The sequence below is a fragment of the Vulpes vulpes genome, chromosome 4 (assembly GCF_048418805.1).
Source record: "Vulpes vulpes isolate BD-2025 chromosome 4, VulVul3, whole genome shotgun sequence".
In the NCBI taxonomy this organism is placed as follows: Eukaryota; Metazoa; Chordata; class Mammalia; order Carnivora; family Canidae; genus Vulpes; species Vulpes vulpes.
In genome coordinates this window covers 48,239,143-48,262,708 of record NC_132783.1, presented here as the reverse complement: position 1 = coordinate 48,262,708, position 23,566 = coordinate 48,239,143, and the positions used below count along the sequence as shown (strand labels likewise).

The window sequence follows — 23,566 nt, the reverse complement described above, 5'->3', positions numbered from 1 at the left end:
GATACTCTATTGTGGTAGTTATATGCTAATCACAAATAATAAAAGAATGAACAAATTCATTTAATTCATTTTATTTATTTATTTATTTATTTATTTATTTATTTATTTACTTACTTATGATTTTATTTATTTATTTGTGAGAGACAGAGAGAGAGAGAGGCAGAGACATACATAGGCAGAGGGAGAAGCAGGCTCCCTCTGGGGGGCCTGATGCGGAACTTGATCCCAGGACCCCAGGATCACAACCTGAGCCTAAAGATAGACACTCAACCACTGAACCACCCAGGTGCCCCTATTTTATTTTTAAGTAGGCTCCACACCCAGCCTGGTACTTAGTGTGGGGCTTAAACTCATGACCCTGAGATCAAGACCTGCGCTGAGATCAAGAGTTGGATGCTTAACTAACTGAGCCACTCAGGCACTCCAAAATGAACAAATATTTTAATGTTTTCTGGCTTTAAATTTTCCCTTTTTGATTTAGATATTATATTGAATACTTTGACCTAATTTAACGAGATTCAATGATGATGATATTGGACAATGAACTGATAAGTGTGAAATTAGAGTCTCATCTTAATTGAACAAGGATAGACCGATTTATCTATGGCTAAAATAGTCGCATTTGATCATTAATTTTTAAATTCCTGGACTCTGAGTACCTCCAGATTTTTAAAAGACCTAAACATATCCCAAATTATTTTTTGAGGGTTAAATAAGTGGAAAAACATAAGTTGAGACTATAAAGAATGAAAAGTTTTCATTCCTGTGCTCTCCACAGACAGCAGACTGACTTTGTTTTCCTAATAAGGCTGCGCTAAATACTGGAATGCTTGTCCTTTTGAATTTTATTGAAATACCTAAAAATACCCACTTTACAAAAAAAGTTTGTAATTTAATGTGTTTAGCCTAGACAAAAATAGAAAAAGAGATGTATCTGGAAAAAGTTACTGGCAAAATTGTGCCTCTGATATTAGTATAGGACAGAGAGCATATAAATGTGAACTTCAAAAAAACATTATCTTATACTTTGGATGTATGAAGAACAAATTAGGTATTTTGCTATCTTCTATTTGTGTTTTGTCTCAATATATTTAAGATTTCAGGCAAGTTTCAGTCCCTCTTCCCCTTCTTTTATGGTTAGTAAGTAGGCTTATACTGTTCAAACATATATACAGGGTAATTTATTGCTCAACACTGTATTTAGATTTAATCTTCTTTAATTTCAGATGTGGATTTAACTTTCTTACAAAAATGAAGTACTGTGATTAAGGATACTTGTTCCTCTCACTTAGAGTATAAGACCAGGTTCTTATATTGGCATAAAGTAGCTTATGTGCTTTAGCTCCCACTTCTCTCTCTGGCTGTGCCTCTCACTGACCTCCCAGCTTTCCTAGCCCCTGTTTATCCTCACTGGCACATTCCTACCTTAGAGACTTTACACTTGCTATTTGGTTGACCTTGATTTCTCTACTTCAGGTCTCTGCTCAGATTTCATCTTAATAGAGAGGTTTTCTCTGACTCTTTTATATAAGATAACATATCCCTTTCCCTGTCTTGCTTTACTAGACTCTGTTTTGCTTATTACCATGTGATATACTTGTTTTTAGTCGGCTTCCCCTCAAAGTAGGTAGTTTGTTTCATTCATTACTCTTGCCCCACTGCCCTACAACAACTCGGTGTGTTAGGGGCTCAGTGAGTATTTGTAGAATTTTTTTTAAGGTTTTATTTATTTATTCATGAAAGACAGAGAGAGAGAGAGAGGGAGAGTGAGAGAGAGAGAGAGAGAGAGAGAGACACGCAGAGAGAGAAGCAGGTTCCATGCAGGGGGCCAGATGCGGGACTTGAGCCTGGATCCTGGGATCATGACCTGGGCCAAAGACAGGTGCTAAACCACTGAGCCACCCAGCTGTCCCTGTAGAAGTAATTAATAAATTAATGAAATTAAGGAAATTATAACGCAGGTATTGCCCTTGAACTTGAAGTGACATTGGGTATAAGACATATTGGTCAGGAATGAGAAGGTGCTTGGTTAAAATAACTTATGGTAATATATAAGGCCATACTAATAACAAATCTGGTGGTTAATGGGAACTGGATTCTGTCCATAACATAAAGATGTGTGTGTGTGTGTGTGTGTGTGTGTGTGTGTATTTGTTTATAAAAAAATAAAGCTGATTCAAAAAGAATTGAACACTATCAAAAATGTATTATTCAGTGACTTAGGTATGTATGTGGGTATATTTATGTATGGAGGTATATATTTAGTTACCCAGTATATATGAATATCTAGCCAAAACCTAATTAAAAGGAACCATCATGATTATTTCTATAATCGTACATGCTCAGCATACACTAGTGTGTCACAGGGCACAAATCCAACCTGTAGCCTGATTCATTCTGGATTATTGGTAGTATATCACCCTTGATAACTCTAATGGGGACTACGATACCTGTTCCTTTATTTTCTCAAGATTGTGAAGAGGAAACAGAAACATGTAATTCATAACATACACACAGGAATATCTTGTGATGTGGTATCTTGGGATCTACATGGCCACTAACTTCAGAAGCTGGTTGCAATTTTAAGTAAAACGCTCAGCTTAGCACCATAGATGATAATCATTATGGAACCTGCTGGAAAATGAAGTTATTTTAGAATTCTTATTGCTATGGGGAAGATACTCTGCTTATCTAGAAAAAAAATATGGAAGAATAGATTAAAGGCTCCATAATACAGAGGTTTAGAGCTGCTTATAGAGAATATCGAAAACTTGCATTCAGATCTCAGTTCTGCCTTTTTCAAATTCTAAATTGTGGTCAAATAATTTAACTCATTTGAGCTTCTCTTCCTATATTAAAATGAGAACAGTATTACTCTCTCAAGAAAAATTGGTGATATAATTTATATAATGGGCCAAGTGAAATGATTGGCATATACTCAACAAGTGATATTTTTTCATCCATTTCTAGTTTGTTGTTTTCTCTTGAAACTTATCCTGGTAGATAATTTGGTTTGATTATAACAGTATATAATAAGAAAAAATAATTTCTATAATTCAAGGGTCAGATCTTCTGTATAAGGAGTAGGAAAGTAGTCTCTATCACTGCTGACTCTGTGTCAGTCACAAAGGTGTATGACATTCGTGATCTCATTTTATCCTCAAAACAATTATCCTTGTTGTATCAACAAAGAAACTGTAGAGTTAGCTAATTTATTTTTTTGGTAACCTAGACTTGCAACCTTCATTTACCTATTTCTCCTATTTCTCAAAGAATTCCTCTCTATTAACGAAGAGCTTGGTAAGAGAAATGAAAGATAGGTTCTCTCTGTCTTTTTAGGGCTCTAAGCTTTTCCTAAAGGGAAGAAAAAAGTAAGTAAATTTATGAATTGTGCCTGCTTTTATACTACTTTTCTCCTACTCTCCATCATCTGGTGCTTATCAGAGTTTTCCTGAAGCATTAGTTTTATATGCATGGCTGTAAGTCTCTGAAAATCCAGTTATGCATATAGTTTGTCATTGATGCCTACTTTCCTAATATTAATGAATGTTAACCACATTTGTTATTTAAGAGTATCTTAATAGTATCATTGAAAGAGCCAGAAAGATGTAGATGTATCAATGGAACTCCTGAATTTTCACAAGTAGATTATTTACTTTGCAAATCCTATTATTTTTATATTAGCAATCAAGGACTATGTTGATAAAAATATTTTTTTCTTACTGATTGGAGCTGGAAGAAAGTATATATTAAATAGAAGTGATTAGCATTGTGCCCAAAGAAAGCTATAAACCAGTAGGTTTTCAGAGAATGCAACTCTGTCATTAATTGCTTGTTTATATCAATGTTGAAAGTATTACTGTCCATTCCTAATATGAAATAAAGTATAGAGTTTTGTGGACAAGAATGAGAAAGAAGGAATTTACCCCTTTCTGCTTCTCTCACAGAATGCATAGTGCATCCTTGTTAGTTAACTCTCTTAGAATTAAAAAAAATACATATTATTAATAGTTCATTCACAATATATAGCAGAAAATGAGAGAGGTTTTTATTAACCCTTATCATGTATTAGCAAATAAACTGAAGTACTGGGTAGTGGAGTTAAAAATAGTGCCTAAAATATCATTTTAATCCAATAACATTAACCCCGTCTCTTCACCAAGCTTCATCAATGCCATGTGGTGTGAATTTTATTTGAGCTGGTGATTTGGAAGTTTAGGTTGGGTCATTCAGTTGCAAGTAATACCAAAGTTCGAGATAGAGGAGTTAAAAGGAATTGACAAGTAGCACCCAGCAACCACAGAAAGATTGATGAGGTGCTAAGCTCTCATATTTTTATTCATGTCAGTGTCTGAAGAAATTGTAACTAGGATTTTTTTATTATGCAGAATAATTGTGAGGCTTACAGTCCAAAAGAGATTATTTCCAGAAGGTTTGTTATAATGAAAACCATAAAATGATCTAAACCAGAGGTTGACTAGATTTAGCCCCCATCCTGTTCTTATGAATAAAGTTTTATTGGAACGCAGGCATGCCCACTTATTTACACTTGTCATTCTTCTTGTTCTAATGATAGAACCTTTAAGCATTAAATTGAGATCCCATGACCTACAAAACCTAAAGTATTGACCGTCTGGCCCCTTACAGTAAAGTTTAACATTTCTTAATAGTGGGGCATATAAAATAGATTCCTTATTTAAAATTTCTACTGAAATAGTATTTTCCCTGTAAAAGAATTTTACCTATAATAAGAATACATTAGCATGGACTTTGAAGTTCCTTTTATTTAAACTTGAACATATCTAAAATATTACACAATTTCTTTAACAGTCTTTTTGATAGAAGTTCTTTTATAAATACTAGTTAGAAAAATACGTTTTTTTATTTTGAGGTTATTCTAAGTTATTTTGAGTTATTTTGGGTTATTTTGAGTATGGACACGAGGCAGAATGGACAGATGAAAAATGTTTAAAAATGTTTTTATGGTAATAAATGTTAAGTAGAAAAAATAAATTTCTTCCATTAGAATCAGGTAGAATAATGTGAAATTTTGCATTCATCACTATATGAAACTGTCTTATTTATTGACTTATTATCTACCTCCTTCATTAGAATGTAGATGTGAGGCAGGAAACTTCTTTGCCTTGTTTACTACTATATTCCCCTGGCTGGAACAGTGCCTGCGGCTCAATAAATATTGATTAATGGACAGATGAAAGGATAATCTCAAGTGAAAGATGACATGTAACATATAAAACTGTCACCAAAACTAGTTATTCAAATTGATCAATATTCAGTTTACATTTCTGAAGATCTTAATAGCATCAAATTTGTGAACTTCAACCATAAAAAATAAAGCAGCATAGCATGAGAAGAAGAAATATTTGTTAATCTCTTGGTTCCTGCTGGGTGAGATGGATATATTAGAGGGAGGAAAATGGGACATTGGCATTAAACTTGACATTAGGAGTCCAAATTATTTAACATTTCTGAGCTTTATTTCTGAAATTAAGCAGTGTATTGTATATAAGGCCTTAATTCAATGTTGAGCTCCTAGTAAGACCCCAGTAAATGGTAATGTAATGTAATGCTGATGCTATCATTATTTGTATAATGGGAAATATTTTATCACTTTAAATTTAGCTTAATGTTTCCTTGTCTATTCTCCCCCCACCTCTGAACTCCTGCGTGCCCCCAAATAGTGTGCCACGCAGGTCAGGCAAGCTCAGTGGAAGTCTTTTCCTTCTTTCCTCCCTGTCTCGGTCTCTCCTCCTCCTGCCCTCTGTTCTTCTGTAGCTTGATTTAGAATTGGTTGCATTTCTTCTCAAACCTCATCAACTGCTATGACCATCTGAGAAGGATCTTAGAACAAAAGCCCTTCATCCTTACGTGTGGAATCAGAGCCTCTCCCAGTCTCAAGCCAAGCCCAAGCAGAGGGGGTCCCAACCACTCAGATGGACTAGAGCAATCCCCTTGCTTCTCTTTTCTTACCTTCTTTTTCTCATTGTTCAAAATATGTCCAGCTTTGGGTTCTTTTTCCCTTTTGAAAGGAAAAAAAGGTACTATTTAGTCCCCATAGTAAGATAGAGAGGATGCAGAGCGGGAGAGAAATTGAGAGTGAGACTGTATGTATGAGTGCATGTGTATGTGGTGAACACAATATTTTATAAGCCAAAAGGTGTTATGATATAACTTTTTTGTACTTTTATTTATAGAAAATTTAATCCTTACACATGCTCAAGTTTTTTAGAAAAAAGCATAAATACATTGCCCTAAGTGGTTTAAATGTTTAAGGTTTGAATTTACAGTAGACTGACTGGAAGTACAATAAAATATGGAGGAATTGTTTAAGGAGACCTCCCTCTGCACAGCTGAGTGCTCACTTTTTTCCCCTCTGGAGTTGCTTTGTTATTGCAAATTGACAACTTTGCAATTAAAGTGATTAATGATGTACCCTAGTGTTTACGGGTCTTGAGGTCAGTGAGTCCAAAGATGGCCATGTTGTGGGAAACTTAGATAGAGCTCATCTCACAGAAAAGGAACTTAAAAATCCTTCTGTTTTCTGTATGATTGTTTATGAGTTAAGTATATTAGATATGGTTGAAGGAGTCATTAAGACATTATGAGTAATGTGAATAATCTTTATCAGTCTAGTTCTGTTGCTTAATTCCTCATTCTTAAATACCAATGTGAGCATTTGTTGGCTACTTTTTAAGCTAAAAGCACATTATTTTATAAAGCAGTATTATAAAAATCCATTAATTCATTATATAACTTAAATATAATACCATTCATTGGGTATTCATAAGATGCAGTTTTGTTTGATTCCTTCGAATCTAATTCCTGATATAGCTATTGCTTATTTATGGCATTATTTTTCCTATACATCATTATAACCAGGGCATCACAATTTTAGTCTCTAATAAAATCCATTATAACATAGAGGTCTTTGAACTGTTTAGCCAGAAGTTTTGAAACTGGTTGCAGTGTACCCAGGATTTTTATTTTGGATGCTGCTCTTAGGAAAATCAATCACCTTTCAAAATAGATTGTTGTAGCCACACTGATGGCTTTGTTCTTTGAATTCCATGAGCCTGAGGATAGTATTGGGCCAATGCATCAGTCTCTCACCATCATGGCTTACTCCTGTACAGTGGCTTCACACTAAGAGAACAGAGAACAATAAGCAAATTGTTGAGCCCATGGCACTAAGCCATTGCCAGGATCTCTGCTGGTTTGAAACACACACTACACAAAAGTGACTTGTGGTGATCACTGCAGTTGAAAGGGAGATATATTATCCCATTGTGTATTTCCCAGGATTTAAAGGGGAAAATGTAGATGCAATTTTTAATAACTTTACCTTAGTTTTAAAAACTGCTTATCTATTTAAAAATCTTTTAAAAATGATTCACTTTTAAGTAATTTCTGACATTTCTAAAGTAAGGGTGTAAATGCTGGGTATAATGTGTTTACTTTTTTTGAAAGATGACTGTAAAAATCTTAATTCTGAGAAATAGTTTTTATTATTCAGTAATTCAAAATATTATTCAAATACTTGTTAGGATTTTCTCCTATGGGAATATAGGAAACACGTATTTCAGCTTGGTGAGGGAAATGAGATTTTCCTTTCTAAAACATTGATTATGCTCATAATCTTTGAGTATCTTACTTATTAAACACAGTTGAAGAAATCAATAGTTTGATAAAGAAACTATTTGATATAACGAAAAGTTTCGAAGATTGTATGGATTAAAATATTTCTTTTCTTTCATTTTAGCCACTTGTAGGAGACTTAAGTAAACATTTCAGATTTACAGAGGTTTACTTTCTTTACTGTTTCTTTAAAATAGCATTTTCTGGAGGGTTTTTCCCCCTAACTCCAGTTTTAAGAAAAAAGGTTTCCTAAATAAATAAGTATTCTAAATAGATGAGTATGTCATACTTCAAAGGGGTATGGACAACAATCTGCAGTATTTTTTTCTTTAGGCCTTTAAAGGCTCTGAGATGTTCTGTGATTAACATGCTTATTTTTGTTTGTTTTGTTTTTTGTTTTTTGTTTTGCAGGCATCGACTTTAATAGGGGGCTCACCTGTTTGGGGGGCTGGGAGGGTCCCCTGGCCCCTTTCTGTTCTTGTTGGGAGGGACGTGTCACTGGGATTGTCTGAAACCAAGATGAAAAAAAAAAAAAGAAAAAAAATGAAACCAAGATGAACCATCAACTAGGTAGCTGCGACCACCCTCCACAGCCTCTGCCCCGCAGCAGTTAACATGCTTATATAACTTTTAAGTTTCCCAGATATCTTTGGTAACAGAACCTCTTTTTTGTTTTGTGTTTTGAAAAGTAGTTTTCCATGAAATATACTTTGAGAAATAGTCTTACTTGCCATAAAAAAACACATGTACATTTTATAAAACAGAAAACACACAAAAGAGAAAAAGCAAATACTATTTGTAGAGAGCCTTTACTAAAATGTTAGTCTATTTCCATCTGCTTTTTTTCATGCATTGACCATGCTGGATATGCTTTTTTATATCTTTTTTTTTCAATTGAATATCATAAAGTAAGCATGTTATTATGCAGTTCAGGATTCTTTCAAAAAATGATTTTACTCATTGGATGTTTCACCATATGGTTATATTGCAATTAACCATTTCCTCATTGTTTATTTAATTGGTTGTTTCCAATTTTTCAGTATTATAAGTTACACTGTAGTGAATGAATATACATAAAGTCCTTTCCACATATCAGATTATTTCCTTATGATATATTCCCAGAAGTTGATCATTATGTCAAAGGGCACGGGCTTTCTTCAGGGCTTTTTACAAATACATGGCAAATTATTTTTCAAGAGAGCTGTGTTAATATATAGTTTTTCCAGCAATGTGTAGTCTCTCAAACATTATGTATTAACATTAAAAAAAATCTCCACACACAAAAAGCAAAAGGTGGAAAGGTGGTATATCTTTTTATTTTGTTATTTTGTAATAGTAAAAATTGAATTTTTAAAGCTGTTTATTAATTTTGCTGTTCATTAATTTTATAGATTTCATTTGTCATGTATTTTAATTTTTCAAGCCACAATAGTTTTAGTGTCATAAGAGTATGTAATTATACTTAAATATACACTTAAATAAAAAATACATTTAAATATAAGTACACTTAAATATTGATCTTTTAAAATGTAACTAATGCATATTATAGGTACATATATACTATTTGTGTTAAAATGTTTTTCCAAATATTTTTAATGACAGCAGTTTGACTTCTCTTCACTCCAAAAAGCAAAACGACACTCTAAAATGAGGGCCATTTTAAGTACAACGGTTAAAAAATTACATGGCTTAAATGAATACCTGCATGTCGTGTGACAGAGTAACTTTAAAGGAAATCTAAGTTTTAATGATTTTATGACTCATTTGGTGGTTATTTAAATAATTAAGCTCAAGGAACTAATTTTTATTGCATCTAGTGTCAACTACTTTGTTTGACATTTCATTATAAGTATTTTTTCCCTACAAAATGATGTTTGTGTTTTTAATGTGTAGTGGACCCAATTCTGGAATTTTGAAGATGTGTTATCCATTTTTTTTTCTGTCGTACTTCAGGTAGTTGCACTTGTGAAATTTTATCAGAAGGCAAGCAGGGCTAACAGATTCAGGTTTCAGATCGTAAGTTCATTTGTGAATTCAAGATTTCAAAGCAGTATTTTTGCAGACTTTCAATACATAAAGTATTTTAGGACTCATTATTATTCTGTGCTTTCTCAAGAAAATAAGAGGTTGGATTCCAAAATTAAGTAAACTAACCATTCTGAGGTTCTTGTTATTGTTGCTAATGTTGGTTAAGAACGTGTTAACACCCTGAAAAAACTAAGGGATTGTTTTCATAGACATAGGATATATGCATTCTATTCTGTTTGGAAACTTGGTGACTGTTGAACATCCAGTTCTTTTTATAAATTGTTTTTATGTTTCTAGAAGAGTTCCATACACCTTTAAGTGTCCAAATGAAAAAAGAAACCATCCTATTATGGCAGACTTCCAATAATGTCTTGGGTGGTTTTAATAAGTAGATCCTCTGTGATTACATCTCATTGTGAAATTTCAATGAAAGGAAGATTCCACTGTTCTGTACTTGAACTTGTTTCCTTTGCTTATTATAATAATCCTATAACCTAAAGGAGAAATTGTCTATTTGAGAGTACACATGGAAAGTTACACAGCTTTGCAGAATGTAATTCTATATTGTAGTAACCGAATGTTAGCATCCATTGTGGCCTCTCACTAGGTTAGTCAATTACTCAGTCAGTGCTTGCCCTAACTAATCAAATTAGTTGTTATTGGAAAATTCGGTTGCTGTTAAAAATGTTGATCAGAGTTCATTATTAAGTTATTCTCAGAGATCAAATATCCTATGCTAGCTTCTTCCTTCCATTGGCGATCTGTTATCTAAGTAAAACAGTCTCATGGTTTGTACCTTTAAATTGTTACACTTATTATTTATCTACTAGGTTACATTTCTTAAATTTTGCACTTGATGTCTTATCTGCAGCCTTGTGTTATAGGAGGAGTCACATTGCTTCTGGCATGATTAAACATAATATGTACCTTAATACTGGGTAGTCTTTAAATTATTAGAAGCTTTCCCAATCATTCAGTTACTATCCTTGGCTGCAGCTAGTATATTATAATATAAAGAACTGTCAGCCAGCTATATCCTAGTAATTTACTTACTCTAAACTTTGAAATACGTCAAGTAAAAAATGGGGATAAGGGTAGTTGCTATTTTGGTTATTTGTCATGGTTATATGCAATAATTGCTTCAAATAAATTATTGTTACTATTAGTCCATGCTAACCAAAGGGACAGTGATAATACAAAAAAGCATATATTGAAAATACTTAATTTGAATTTGGAAATGGTTCTGTATTCATGGAATTTTGCCCTTCTTCCCTTGTTCTCTCCTTTGCCACACTCATTACTGATGACCTATTACGTGCAGGCAACAGTACTGATATAAAGAGACAAATGGAAGATGGTTATTTCCTTCACTGAAAATATAGCCTAAAGAAGAATTTACAGTTGAGTTTTACCATAACAAATATATTACCTGGCATAAGCATTTAAGAACATAAATTCCAAATAAATACTCATTTGGTGACTCAGTTCAACCAGAATTTATTCAGTATCTTCATAGAAATCCAATGTCCTGTGGATGTATTCCTGGATGTTAGGAGAAAAAGCAGATAGTGTTGGAGATAGAGGTTCAGATTAGATATTTTAGGAACTGGTCAAGGATGAAACAGTCATGTTTATTACACTTTTCCCTTTTGGGTGGAGAATAGCCTTAATTGAAAGCTTAAACATGGGTGCATTAGGAAACAGTTGGTGTTTGTCTTCCCTTATTTGAATGTGTAGAAAACTAATGAATTACCTTAAAGTGTGTAAGGGTATAGGTACTTGTAGCATTTGAGTTACATGAATTAATTAGTAGATAATGAATAGTCAAGACTATGAATTATGAAACTATAAATTCTGATTATTTAATATATTAAAGTATATACTAATAATTCCATTAATAAGATATTTACAAAAATTTATATTTTTTTCTCTTTTTCTTTCTTTTTTTTTTTTTCCATTTAGGGCATCTGCCACACCCAAGCCTGAGCCAGTTCCTGTTCAAAAGGTGTGTTTCTTATCTGATATCACTAGGTACCACTTGATAGTCCCTCCTAAATCACTGCCATTTCCATTCTTATCTTAGGACACACTGACAATTAATAGTTTCAATACAGTTTTCCTTATGATTCTTTTCTTTTAAAGATTGGTGGTGGTGCAGGGGAGAGCTGGAAATCAACACATACATAATTAACATCTGTAATTATACCAGTGTTATTAAAACATGATTTCCAGTGCCATGTAGTATCTAACTAATGTCCTTTTTTTTTTTTTACATTCACATTCAAATTGCCAATCTTTATTCACATATTTTACAGAGAATAAATAAGTGGTTACTAAAAATGAGTACCTCAAGTCTTTGGTAACATTTTATTAGTGATAGTAATAAGTTTTTAATTACATTTTCAGAATATTCTGGATTCAGTTATTGGCAACTATGTTTTTTCTCTCATATACATCCTCAAATTGTCCCAAACCGTTTTTCATATACATCTGGCTTATACTTTGGGAGATTTTCTCCTTAATTTTGTTTGTGCCTTTCCAGTGAATTACTTATATTGATTTGCTGAGACATTAAGTTACTTTGTCTCCCTCAATTAGCTTTATTATTTCTACAAGATTAATTTAGATCACTTATTTTTTTTTTAATTAAACATAATAGGGCCACCATTGTAAGTTTTTAAAAGAATTTTTCTTTTGGAATGGTAGGATGAATAGGAATTTGTTCTTGAATGTCACAGAAGCTTAACTTGTTTTTGTTTTTTAAACTTCACACTTTCTTTGGGATAGAGATTTGCAAACATAAATTATGTTACTTTTAGGAAGAATTGACTTTTCTTATTTAATTTTCTTTGACAAATGGAAATAAACCTCTAAGATCGTTTTTTTTTTTTTTTTCCTCATGTAACTATTAACTGTTTATCTTGGAAAAGGGAAAGAATTTTATTCCATCTCCAAATAATATCTCAAAACATTCCAGAGAAACAGGTGGATTGTTGAGATTTTTACTTTTAAGCGGTATCTTCATTCAAAATAATTCATTAGAATGTGCACATTTCTGAGTTAGATGAAAATGATTTTATTCTCTCTGTTTTAAAATATTTTTAAATGGAAGACTTGGAAATGTGCTGTTTTTTCCTCATGGTTTAAATAATTGTACTCTGTAGAGTAAGCTGTTTGAAAGATGAAATTGTAATCAAGACTGGATATTTTAAAATAAATGTTTTTGTTAATGATATTTTGTTTATTGTGGGATATTTAAAATTTTTTCCTTTTGGAAAATTAAAGTGTCTGTTGACACTTATGATGGCATTTAGGCTTTTTGATAGTTTTCCTCTTCTAGTTACTAAATATTTTGAAACTTCTTTTATTTTTATTAAAAAAATACACTCATTGTTTGCATCTGTGGTATGCATGTTGGAACCAGTTGGCATGCATGTTATACTCATTTTTTTTTTATCTAGAAACAAGTTAAGTTTGGGCTGCTAACATGATTGTGTTTGTCTTTTTAAAAACTAGCTGTGTGTTCTTTTCAATGAATCTGTTTTGCATGTATTTGGTGTGTTTTGTGTATGTTTATTTTTATTTTACATAGGGAGAACCTAAAGAAGTAGTTAAACCTGTGCCCATTACATCTCCTGCTGTGTCCAAAGTCACATCCACATCCAACATGGCCTACAATAAGGCACCACGACCCTTTGGTTCTGTGTCTTCACCAAAAGTTACATCCATCCCATCACCATCGTCCGCCTTCACCCCAGCCCATGCGACCATTTCATCACATGCTTCCCCTCCACCCGTGGCTGCTGTCACTCCTCCCTCATTTGCTGCATCTGGACTGCATGCTAATGCCAATCTTAGTGCTGACCAGCATTCATCTGCACTGAGCGCTGGTAAACCTGCAGTTAATGTCCCACGGCAGCCCGCAGTCACCAGCGTGTGTTCCGAGACTGCTCAGGAGCTAGCAGAGGGGCAGAGAAGAGGATCCCAGGGTGACAGTAAACAGCAAAATGGGTAGGTGGCCAAGGGTGCTTTCTGCTCTTATAAAAACTCTTCTTTCAGGCAATTTCCAGGAAATCATTTACATCCCCCCCAAATCAGCTGTTCTTTGAAGGAAGGGAGATGAAGTTTTTTTTGCTTCATTAACATGTAGCTTTATATTATATACATACAGCACTTGCTGCAAGGCAATTATAGGTTAATCAAAACCTAAGTATGTATTTTGACATGTTATGAACCGTGTAACATACTCTGTACCTTTTTCTCCAAGTCCTGGCATAACATGGAGCAGCTGGCAGTTATAATGCAAGGCAGATCTTGAATCTTTCTTTCTCATTTTTTCCATCCTTTTATTAGTCACCAAAAGTTTAAACAGAGTTGTGTCAGCTTCTGTATCTCACCCTAAGAAGAGAGGAAATGAGGAGCTTGTAAGAAGCTTTTTTTCTAGGAAGTAGTCTTAAGACAGAAAGCAAATTTAGTTTTGACTCATGTCTATGTATGATGCACTAGCTTAGGTCAGATAGCCAGCAACATTCTTTTCAGATAAGCTTAAGCTAGAATTTAGTCTGTAAAAGCAAACAGTAATGACAGAACAACAGCATCAAGGGATGCTTCACAAACAGAAGCGCAGACATTGTAAAAGTTTTTCTAAAATAAATGGATTTACAGAAGTGGACACTGAATATATGATGCCAGTGGAAGTTTTGGAAAATCTGTTTCTTATGATTTTTTTCTTTTTTGAGGCATTTAAAAAAATTGAAGTGTATTTTCAGCAGCTTCCATTTATACATGGTCATTTTATTCTGTTTGGAATTGAGTGACTATACTTGAAGCCAAAGTCATTTTTGTGATATGATTTTGATCAGATTTATTGTTACAAAAATGTACTTTAAAAGGAAAACAAAGGGAAATCATCTGCATATATGATGGTTTTAGTAATGCCAGTTCCCAGGAAAATATAATTAAAATAATTGCGTGGATAGGTCCTTTCTGAGATAATCCCTTCCGAATTTTAATTCATGTAATGAAGGGCCTGTGCTTTCTGTAGCAATGCTGCCATGGCAACTTTGGGGCTTTGAAAAAGACAGTGGCAGGGCTCCAGGCTGCTGCTGAGAGAAAGAGCAGGAGGTCTGGAAGAACCGCTACTGGTCTGAACATATGGTTTTTGTGGTTGTGGGTGGCTTTTTAAAGTTTTGACATATGTATTGAGGAAAATTAGTGTCCTTCAAAGAATGTTATTTCTTCTTTTATTTGTGGAAGAGAAATAGTATGTAGTGCTGAGATGTGTTTGGTTGTATTTTTTTATATGTCTATTTTAAGATAATAGATTTTAAAGAAATCAAAGTAGATATTCTGAGAAGAAAGATGCTGCCTGTCAAATTGTTGATCCCATAGAAAACTACAAGCAGAAGTTTATTATGTTTATTAAACTCCAGTTTCAGTATTAAAAAGTCCACTGGAAAAAGTGTCTGAACAAACATATTTCTCCTTACTAACATTTCTTGAAATTTTATAAGATAATCATTGTCTTTTTTTTTTAAAGAAAAAAAATCCATCTACTTTACTGATTCATATAAGATAGTCTTTTTTTTTTTTAAGATTTTATTTCTTTATTTGAGACAGAGAGAGAGAGAGAGAGAGAGAGGCAGAGACACAGGCAGAGGGAGAAGCAGGCTCCATGCAGGGAGCCGGATGTGGGACTTGATCCCCGGATTCCAGGACCACGCCCTGAGCCCAAGGCACGCACTAAACCGCTGAGCCACCCAGGGATCCCCAATAGTCTTCTTAATAGAAACTTATAGAGGTAAAAGTAAATTCAGGTTATGGAAAAGTATTACATTTAAAGCATGAAAATATGGATATAAATCTTAAATTTGTCTTTTATAAGTACAACTTTGACTAAACTTAAAATGATTTAAAGCTTATTGTTTTCAAATTGAAACTGTAGGCAGTGGTATAGTAATAGGGCCTCAATGATGGTTTTTTAATCAGTGGACATGTGATTACTGGGCATGTGCCTGTATCCAGAGCTGTGCAAGAGTGAGGAGAAAAGGGATTATTACATTTTTGCATCATTAACAAGAAAGTTATGGCTTCACATTTGTAAACTGGGTATAGATTGCTTTCAAATGTTGTCCAGATGTTAGGACAATGAAAACTTGATTACTCTGAAAACAAAATGTGGTGCCTTTGAAATTCTAAGATGAATTTGCAGTTGCCATTTCTCTTACTACATTAAAGAAATCAAAAATAAATCACACACTTTACTAGTTAATAATGTGTCATTTTGAAGAGTAGGTGTTTTGTGGTATTGATGAATTCATTTCCTTCATCAGGTATCAAACTGTTTTCTGAAATCATTGTCAGACTATTTACTAATTACGTGATTAGTACATTTTTCATATTTGTTACTTTTTATTAATTATATTTTTATTTTAAAAATAACATATGCCAGTAAATAAAAATTAAGATTTCAAGAGGGTATAAAGCTAAATTCTTAAGTTGTTTTTTTCCTCAAAGCAGCAAGATTATTAGTCTTTAAGTGATTTAAAGTAACTGGATAATTTGCCAAATTGATAGGTGTCTCACCCAAATTTATACAGGATTAATAAACATAAGACACAGTAAGTGTTTATTCATTATTCATTACTACTGAGAGATTTTAACTCATTATAAGGTATGATGAAATCTATAATTATGTTGATAGTTTTAGAATATTTCTTAAAGATACAACGTAAGTGTATCTTGTTTCTTATGAAAAATAATGAACAAGGCACTTTATGAAATTTTTAATCTTTCTTCTGCATATTACAAATTATTGATCTTAACTTGCTGTTTTCCTTACTCCTCTCCCTCTTTACTCTACTTAGAACAAAATGGGACTTTATATTCCAAACCAGAAGGAAAGCTATTTTGCATCAAGTAGTTTAAATAATTTACCTTTTCCCTTTCTATATGCCCTTGCATTATAATATGCCACTGCTTTCAAGAGGTAAGTCTTTCATGTATCCTTTATTAATTTCAATTTTGTTGGACTGCAATTTCTTCTAACAGTTCCAATATGTTCTTTTGAAGAACCTGGCCTTGGGAGATAGAAAATATGATGATATGGTAGTAATATTTTTAAATGCTTTTCTCTTTACAGAAAACACAAGTGACAAAGTTAGTATCCACATTACTGGAGAGGAAATATGGTGATTTATATATGAGTAAACAGCATGAGTGTGTCTCATTTTTGCAAAATTAAGTTATATTTTGCAAAGCAGCTGTCATTTATAAAAACATTTATTAGTGTTTTCACTAAGTTTGGTTTGCATTGCTATGTTGTAATGAATTGCTTTATGGTAATAAATAATAGTATTTAACTTTTGTCATAAAGTACATGTGGGGTTTGCTGTGTAGTGGTTTATAAGACATAATGCTTGGGGAAATGCAATTTGTGTCAGTCGAGACTATTAGGAGACAAAGAGAAAGATACAAAAGAAAGCATAAACATATATGGCACTTGTAAATAACATATAAAACCGAATTGTTTTCCAAATCCATATAACAAACTGGTGTTTCCCAGGTAAAGTCTCTGAAGAACCTTTTTTATTTTTTTAAACAATGTTGCTGGAAGTTTTAGACCTCTACATGTACAGTTGTGTGTCACTGGATGATAAAAGTTTATACATATCTCTGAAATTAGTTAAGAGAGATAGTTACTGGGATCCCTGGGTGGCGCAGCGGTTTAGCGCCTGCCTTTGCCCCAGGGCGTGATCCTGGAGACCCGGGATCGAATCCCATGTCAGGCTCCCGGTGCATGGAGCCTGCTTCTCCCTCTGCCTGTGTCTCTGCCTCTCTCTCTCTCTGTGACTATCATAAATAAATAAAAATTAAAAAAAAAAAAGATAGTTACTGACTTATTAAATGTCATAGGTAGTTGGCATAGACATTGGGAACCACTGTGGTATACCTTTAAAACCTTGCTTTTGTGTCTATTTTTTATTTATTGTGTGTGTGTGTGTGTGTGTGTGTGTGTGTGTGTCTTGATGGTACACTGACTGGTGATTAACAGCCTTAAAGATAGATAAAATTACATTAGATAAGAAATTAATTTTGTGTTATGATCAGTCTGAGCATGTGCTGCAATTTATCATCACAATGTAGGTTAGAATTGGAAATATGGATGGAATATTTAACTGTTTTAGACACACCTGAGAACTAATGATCAGGTATTAGAACAATTTTATTTTAGACTGGGTGTGGTCTCACTAATTGAATAGTTCCATGTTATATACATGGAGTAATATAGCACCCAAGTATACTAGTGAAAGATCTCCAAGCCCTAATTTATTGTTTAAATTCTTTTTTTTAAATATTTTATTTATTTATTCATGACAGAAAGAGAGAGAGGCAGAGACACAGGCAGAGGGAGAGCAGGCTCCACACAAAGAGCCCGATGTGGGACTCAATCCTGGGACTCCGGGATCATACCCTGAGCCGAAGGCAGACACTCAACCGCTGAGCCACCCAGGCATCCCTGTTTAAATTCTTATACACAAAGATTTTGGCTAGTTACTAGATTCCAGTGTAACAAACAATTTGACTTATAAAGAGGAAAAATTGGGCCTTGGAAAAATAAATTTAAGCATTTTAAGTTAAATATATATATATATATATATATATTTTTAATTCAAGGTTCAGATACATTAATTATTACTATCCATTGTCCTAGGTGTTTCTAAATGCATTATGTGATTTAACTCTCATTTGAACTTTGAAGTGAGAGGTTACTTAATTTTCTCATGTATCTTGTAAGTGTTTAAGATTCAAGCTTAGATTTTTTGAAGCCAGTTTGACATGCCTTCCTCTGCATCACCTGACTGTGACCCTGGCTTTTTTCTGTTACTTTGAATTTGTATTTATTTTTAAATGGGTTGAGGCAATATGAATGAATAAAGTGCATAATCTACAGTTAGGTTTGATAGTAATTTTTTTTATAAGTTAGGGGATCTAACCTAACAACAAATCTGTATTTGTATGGTTTTCAGAGTGCTTTCAAATATATTAAATATATGCCCTTACCAGAAGTCTGAAAGAAAAAGAAATTGTAGTCCATTTCACTGTTCAGGAAAGAGAGGCTTCTGTAGATTGCCTGGGCACCTTGTCCCGGGCATAGGGCATGTGGGCAGCATAGCCAGGGTATGAAGCCAGGTCTTCTCATTGTCACATTGGCACAAATGCCATCGCAATGTATGATGTGCCATTCTACTTGGGCACATTTTCTGAAATGCTTGAAAGTATTTGTTCCATATATACAAATTGACATCTTTACGTTGAAACCAATCAGATATCCACTTGTTGCCACTCATTACACTGTAGAATGTTTCCCTTCCATCTTCATGTTGATTCAAAACTTTTCCCTTAGACTTAAAAATGCTTAAATATGTATCTAAAATTCTGTTTAGGTTAGGTTATTTTGAAAATTTCTCTGCTATTTAAAATAACAATGAAGCAGAAAGCTTTGCATTGTGATTAGAGCAGAGTAAGTATCAGTAAATATTGAGATCAACTTACTCCTGCATCCCTCCCCCGTCAGTGAAACTCAGCTCTCTGTAGAGTTTATGAAACTGACTTTGATATATAGGTAGGAAATACGGCTACAATGAACAGTCTCAGTATTAAAACGGTAGGCAGTTTTTGTCACTGTGTTTATAATGAATTACTAGTTACTCTGACTAAACTTCATTTCAGGATTGATTCAGCAGTGTGTTGGCAAACTATGTAGTTTATACTTTAGTCATCCCTATCATAATGGTACATAAATATATTTGTTTTTAATGATTGTACAGTTAACAGGCTGTGTCAATGAATTGTATTTGAGATTTCCTTCTTCAGGTCGTATTATTCATGTAGTGCCTTTACTATATCATATCAGACATACCTTTTTGGGTAATAATTAGGTCACTGATAATACAAAAGCATGAGTTCCTACAAATCAGCACTAAACTTACTGGGATTTGCTTGTGAATAAGAGTAGTAATGATGGACAGAGGAGAACATGAAAACTGAGTGGTAGCCCATTATTTATGATCCACTGTACTTCCTATATTCTCCATTATAATCACATTTTTAAAAAAATGAGACAAAATCAAATAATATGTTATTTCTTTATAATATTTGATTCAGGATAATTTTTTTTGGCTTTTTAGGTTTTTATCTTAATCCCAGTTAATACACAATGTTACGTTAATTTCAGGTATACAAATAGTGATTTGGAGAGTTACATTTTTATTTTAATGATTCAGGATAATTTTTTATGAGATTATATTTGCTATTTGCTATTAATATATACTTCATATGTTACATGAGTAAAGACTTTCTCCTATTCTCCTCTGATTTTAAGCGATTCTAAAATGTTCTGTTTCTACACATTACATCTAACAATTATTTTATTCTCTGCCTTTTATTAGAAACATATAGGAATTTGGATACATACTAAAATAAATTTATATAAACCTAGAGATATTTTTAAATAGTGGATCTTTTTCTGTTAACAGTATAACAGAATTCTGACTAACATTTGTTCATTTTTGTTTGTTTATGTTTATTTTGAAGCATGACGTTTGTGTAATATCTTCATGTAAATTCATTGTTTTGAATTTCATTATTTCATTTTTTGTTTTCTTTTTTCTTTTCCTTTTCTCTTCTCTCCCTCTTTTTTTTTTGCCTCATATTTGTCCATTTTCCATTATCCTGGGAACATCAATGTCTTCTCTACTCTATTACATATTTTTTGTGTGTATTATTCCTCCTTCAGTAACCCTGGCACCGTGTAAGTACCTAATCAGTGCTTCCTTTTGTAATTTTCATCATTGTCTCTCTGTAACTTTCCATCTTGCTTTCAATGTAATACCACCAGCAAACCTGGTTAGTGTCTTCTTCATGCAAGAATTTTGAAATATGTTAAGGAACCTAGGAAACATGTGTTTCATGGTAGGGAACGTCATATAAATCAGTGGGTGTATTTTCCACTTCTGCAGTGGAAAAAAATTAGTAAGCTGAACCTTCAAGAAGATAGATGAGTATTGTAGACAGGGTATACTTGAGTTAGAGACATAGTTTGGGCCTCTCTTGGTTAGTATTCTTTTTTTTTAATTTGAATAAAGTTGCTAATTGTGAATACCTATATTTTGAAATAAATTATTTGCTTTTGATAGTTAAATTTATGTTCTAGCTCAAATATATTTTTTTAAATGAAAACCATTGATATTACTCTCTCTTTAAATCATAGTCATCAGAGTTTAGAGTGTCAGAGCCAAAAAGCTAAGGTAAAAGTTTAGAAATTTCATATCACTTACCACAAGGCCTTTAAGCTGTGATGACTATCACAGAGTCTAAGGTGTACTGTGCTTTTTTGCAAGAATGTCATGGCTAAAAAGCATTCTTAAGTGGTGTCATTTTATTATTCCTAGTATACTTATTCTTAGCTTGCCACCACTGTTTTGTATTTTTACAGATCACACCTTTTATAGAAAATACAATAGTCTTATAGTTGAAATTGGCACCATTTAATTGTAAGCCAGATTCACTAATTATAGAGAAATTTAAACTTTAAGTTTGGTAGTTAAATATGAAGTTTTTCAAGTAATTGCATAAGATAAAGAGTTGTCTGTGTAGGAAATTATGTCTTCTAAGTGTAATGTGTTTATGAAGTAGTCTACGTATTCTAATATTTAAAATTCTCAGGATCCCTGGGTGGCGCAGCGGTTTAGCGCCTGCCTTTGGCCCAGGGCGTGATCCTGGAGACCTGGGATCGAATCCCACGTCAGGCTCCCGGTGCATGGAGCCTGCTTCTCCCTCTGCCTATGTCTCTGCCTCTCTCTCTCTCTCTCTGTGTGACTATCATAAATAAATAAAAAATTTAAAAAAATAAAAAAAATAAAATTCTCTTAAAAAGGGTTAAGTTTTTAGTAAAAGTAATTAGTAAAGTAATTAATAGTAAAATATTAGATATTTTACTTCTGTGATATTAAATTTTTACCATAAACTATAAATATCTTATGTATAAATATTATTTATTCTGTTCCTTATTTATTTTTAAGGATTTATTTTTTTGAGAAAAAGAGTGCTCATGCACATGCATGGGGACAGGACAGAGGGAGAGAATCTCAAGCTGATTCCCTGCTGAGGATGGAGCCCCAGTGTGACTCAGTCTCACAACCCATAAGATTGTGACCTGAGCCTGAATCAAAACCAAGAGTCAGACACTTAACCATTGAGCCACTGAGATTAAAAATGATGTTTTTAGTGATCATTAAAAAACACATTATGTGATCATTACTATGCATTAGATACTTTGGGGAAAACACTTAACATATGTTATAAATCTTATTTATTCCTCAAAACAATTCTTTAAAGTAGATGCAATCCTCTTTTCTCAGATGGGTAAAATTGAGATTTGGAGTAGTTAAATGACTTGCATGAAACACACACTAAGTAAAGGATGTCGTGCTTGAAACTACTACATGTCTTTTTTAAAGCCAGTGTTAATATTAATCCTATCATGTTCTTCACTGGGCAAAAACTCTTCTAGTATACTGAGACAGTTTTGGTAGTGTAGCTTATTAAAATGACAACAGTCCAGTGGCATTCTGATAGTGCTGTGATTTTCTTTCTTTTTTTTTTTTTTTTTTTAGTGCTGTGATTTTCTAGCAATGAGTTACACCCAGGAGATGTTGCCATCCACATCTGATACTCTGAACACTTTCTCTGCTTGGATCTTATGGCAATAGTATGCTGGTCCAGAGTTAGGCTCCTTTTTCTCTCCCAGAATTAGACTCATAGCTTCCAAAAGTTTGCATTTGTCTTGTTTTGGGGAGAGGTGGGAGAGAACTGAGTATTTGTTATGGTCAGTAGATCTTAGGCTGAAGTGTTAATATACATTATAAATTCCTTAATATTTCTTTGTTAACAGAAAAATGAACTCTTAGCAAACTCAGAGTTCAAATCCTTTTCACATAAATTATTTCATTTAATGCTTAGAACAATGCCACTTTGTGTGTGGTACTCTCATTTTATAAATGAAAAAACAGGCTCAGTGAAGTTGACTTGTCCAAAATCACAGATCTGTGAAATCATTGAGCCAGGATTTATATCTTGGTGTTTTGATAAACATTTTATTGGTTTCTCATATACCTCGGTTCTTATTTCCTACACAGTTGACCCTGTGACCCTAACTTTATTTAGGTTGAGGGGTATCTATACACATGAATGAGAAAACCGTAGAAAGTAACAGTTCTGACCTTTTTCAAAACTGCATTTGAAATTGCTGACTTAGCCTATACTAAACCATCCTTAGTTCCTGAGTGTAGTGAAGATATGTTTTTTTCTAATTTTGTGAAAGACGATACATTTTGACAACATACCGATATTTAATAGTGGTTGTGAATATAGTCCATACCTGTATTTTGTTAGGCATAAGATAGAAGAACAATACAAGTAATTTCAAAAAAATGTTTAAACCCCTGTGAGTTTTTCAATTCTCATTATTTTCCGTCTTACTCTTTTCCTTTTCTTTATGGTGGAATCTCTCTTCTGCTGCCTTCTTCTGTCAATTAAAAGGAAAACCCCACCCAAACGGTAAACTTTCTCTTGAATAGATACTTTATATATACTATTATTTTATGTAAGCATATAAATACTTTTTTTTTTTTTTACTAGTTTAAGAGAAAGCAAGTCTATTACAGAAGGATGCCTTTTTAAGAAAATTGAGACTAAGTTCACTTTCTTGGACAAGCAAAAGATATAAAAAAGAACATTGATATTAAGTGTATATATTATAAATAATTTGGCAGAGGATATTTTATCCTTAATATAATATAAAAATTTTTAATTCTTTCCT

General features: G+C 33.1%; 1 protein-coding gene across 25 annotated transcripts in view; it reads left to right on the top strand.

The window, feature by feature from the left end:
- Window positions 1-23,566, top strand: part of PDLIM5 (PDZ and LIM domain 5) — a 212,063-nt gene that overhangs the window by 112,529 nt on the left and 75,968 nt on the right. For 9 of the 25 annotated variants that reach the window (XM_072755633.1, XM_072755631.1, XM_072755627.1 and 6 more), the window contains 3 exons: window positions 11,647-11,689; window positions 13,604-13,695; window positions 23,287-23,304. In XM_072755633.1, the coding sequence (XP_072611734.1) occupies window positions 11,647-11,689; window positions 13,604-13,695; window positions 23,287-23,304 (153 nt within the window). Of the gene's footprint in view, window positions 1-11,646; window positions 11,690-13,276; window positions 13,710-16,825; window positions 16,875-20,482; window positions 20,498-23,286; window positions 23,305-23,566 lie in introns of those variants that run through there. The other 16 variants (XM_072755630.1, XM_072755623.1, XM_026015590.2 and 13 more) reach the window with 7 other exon arrangements.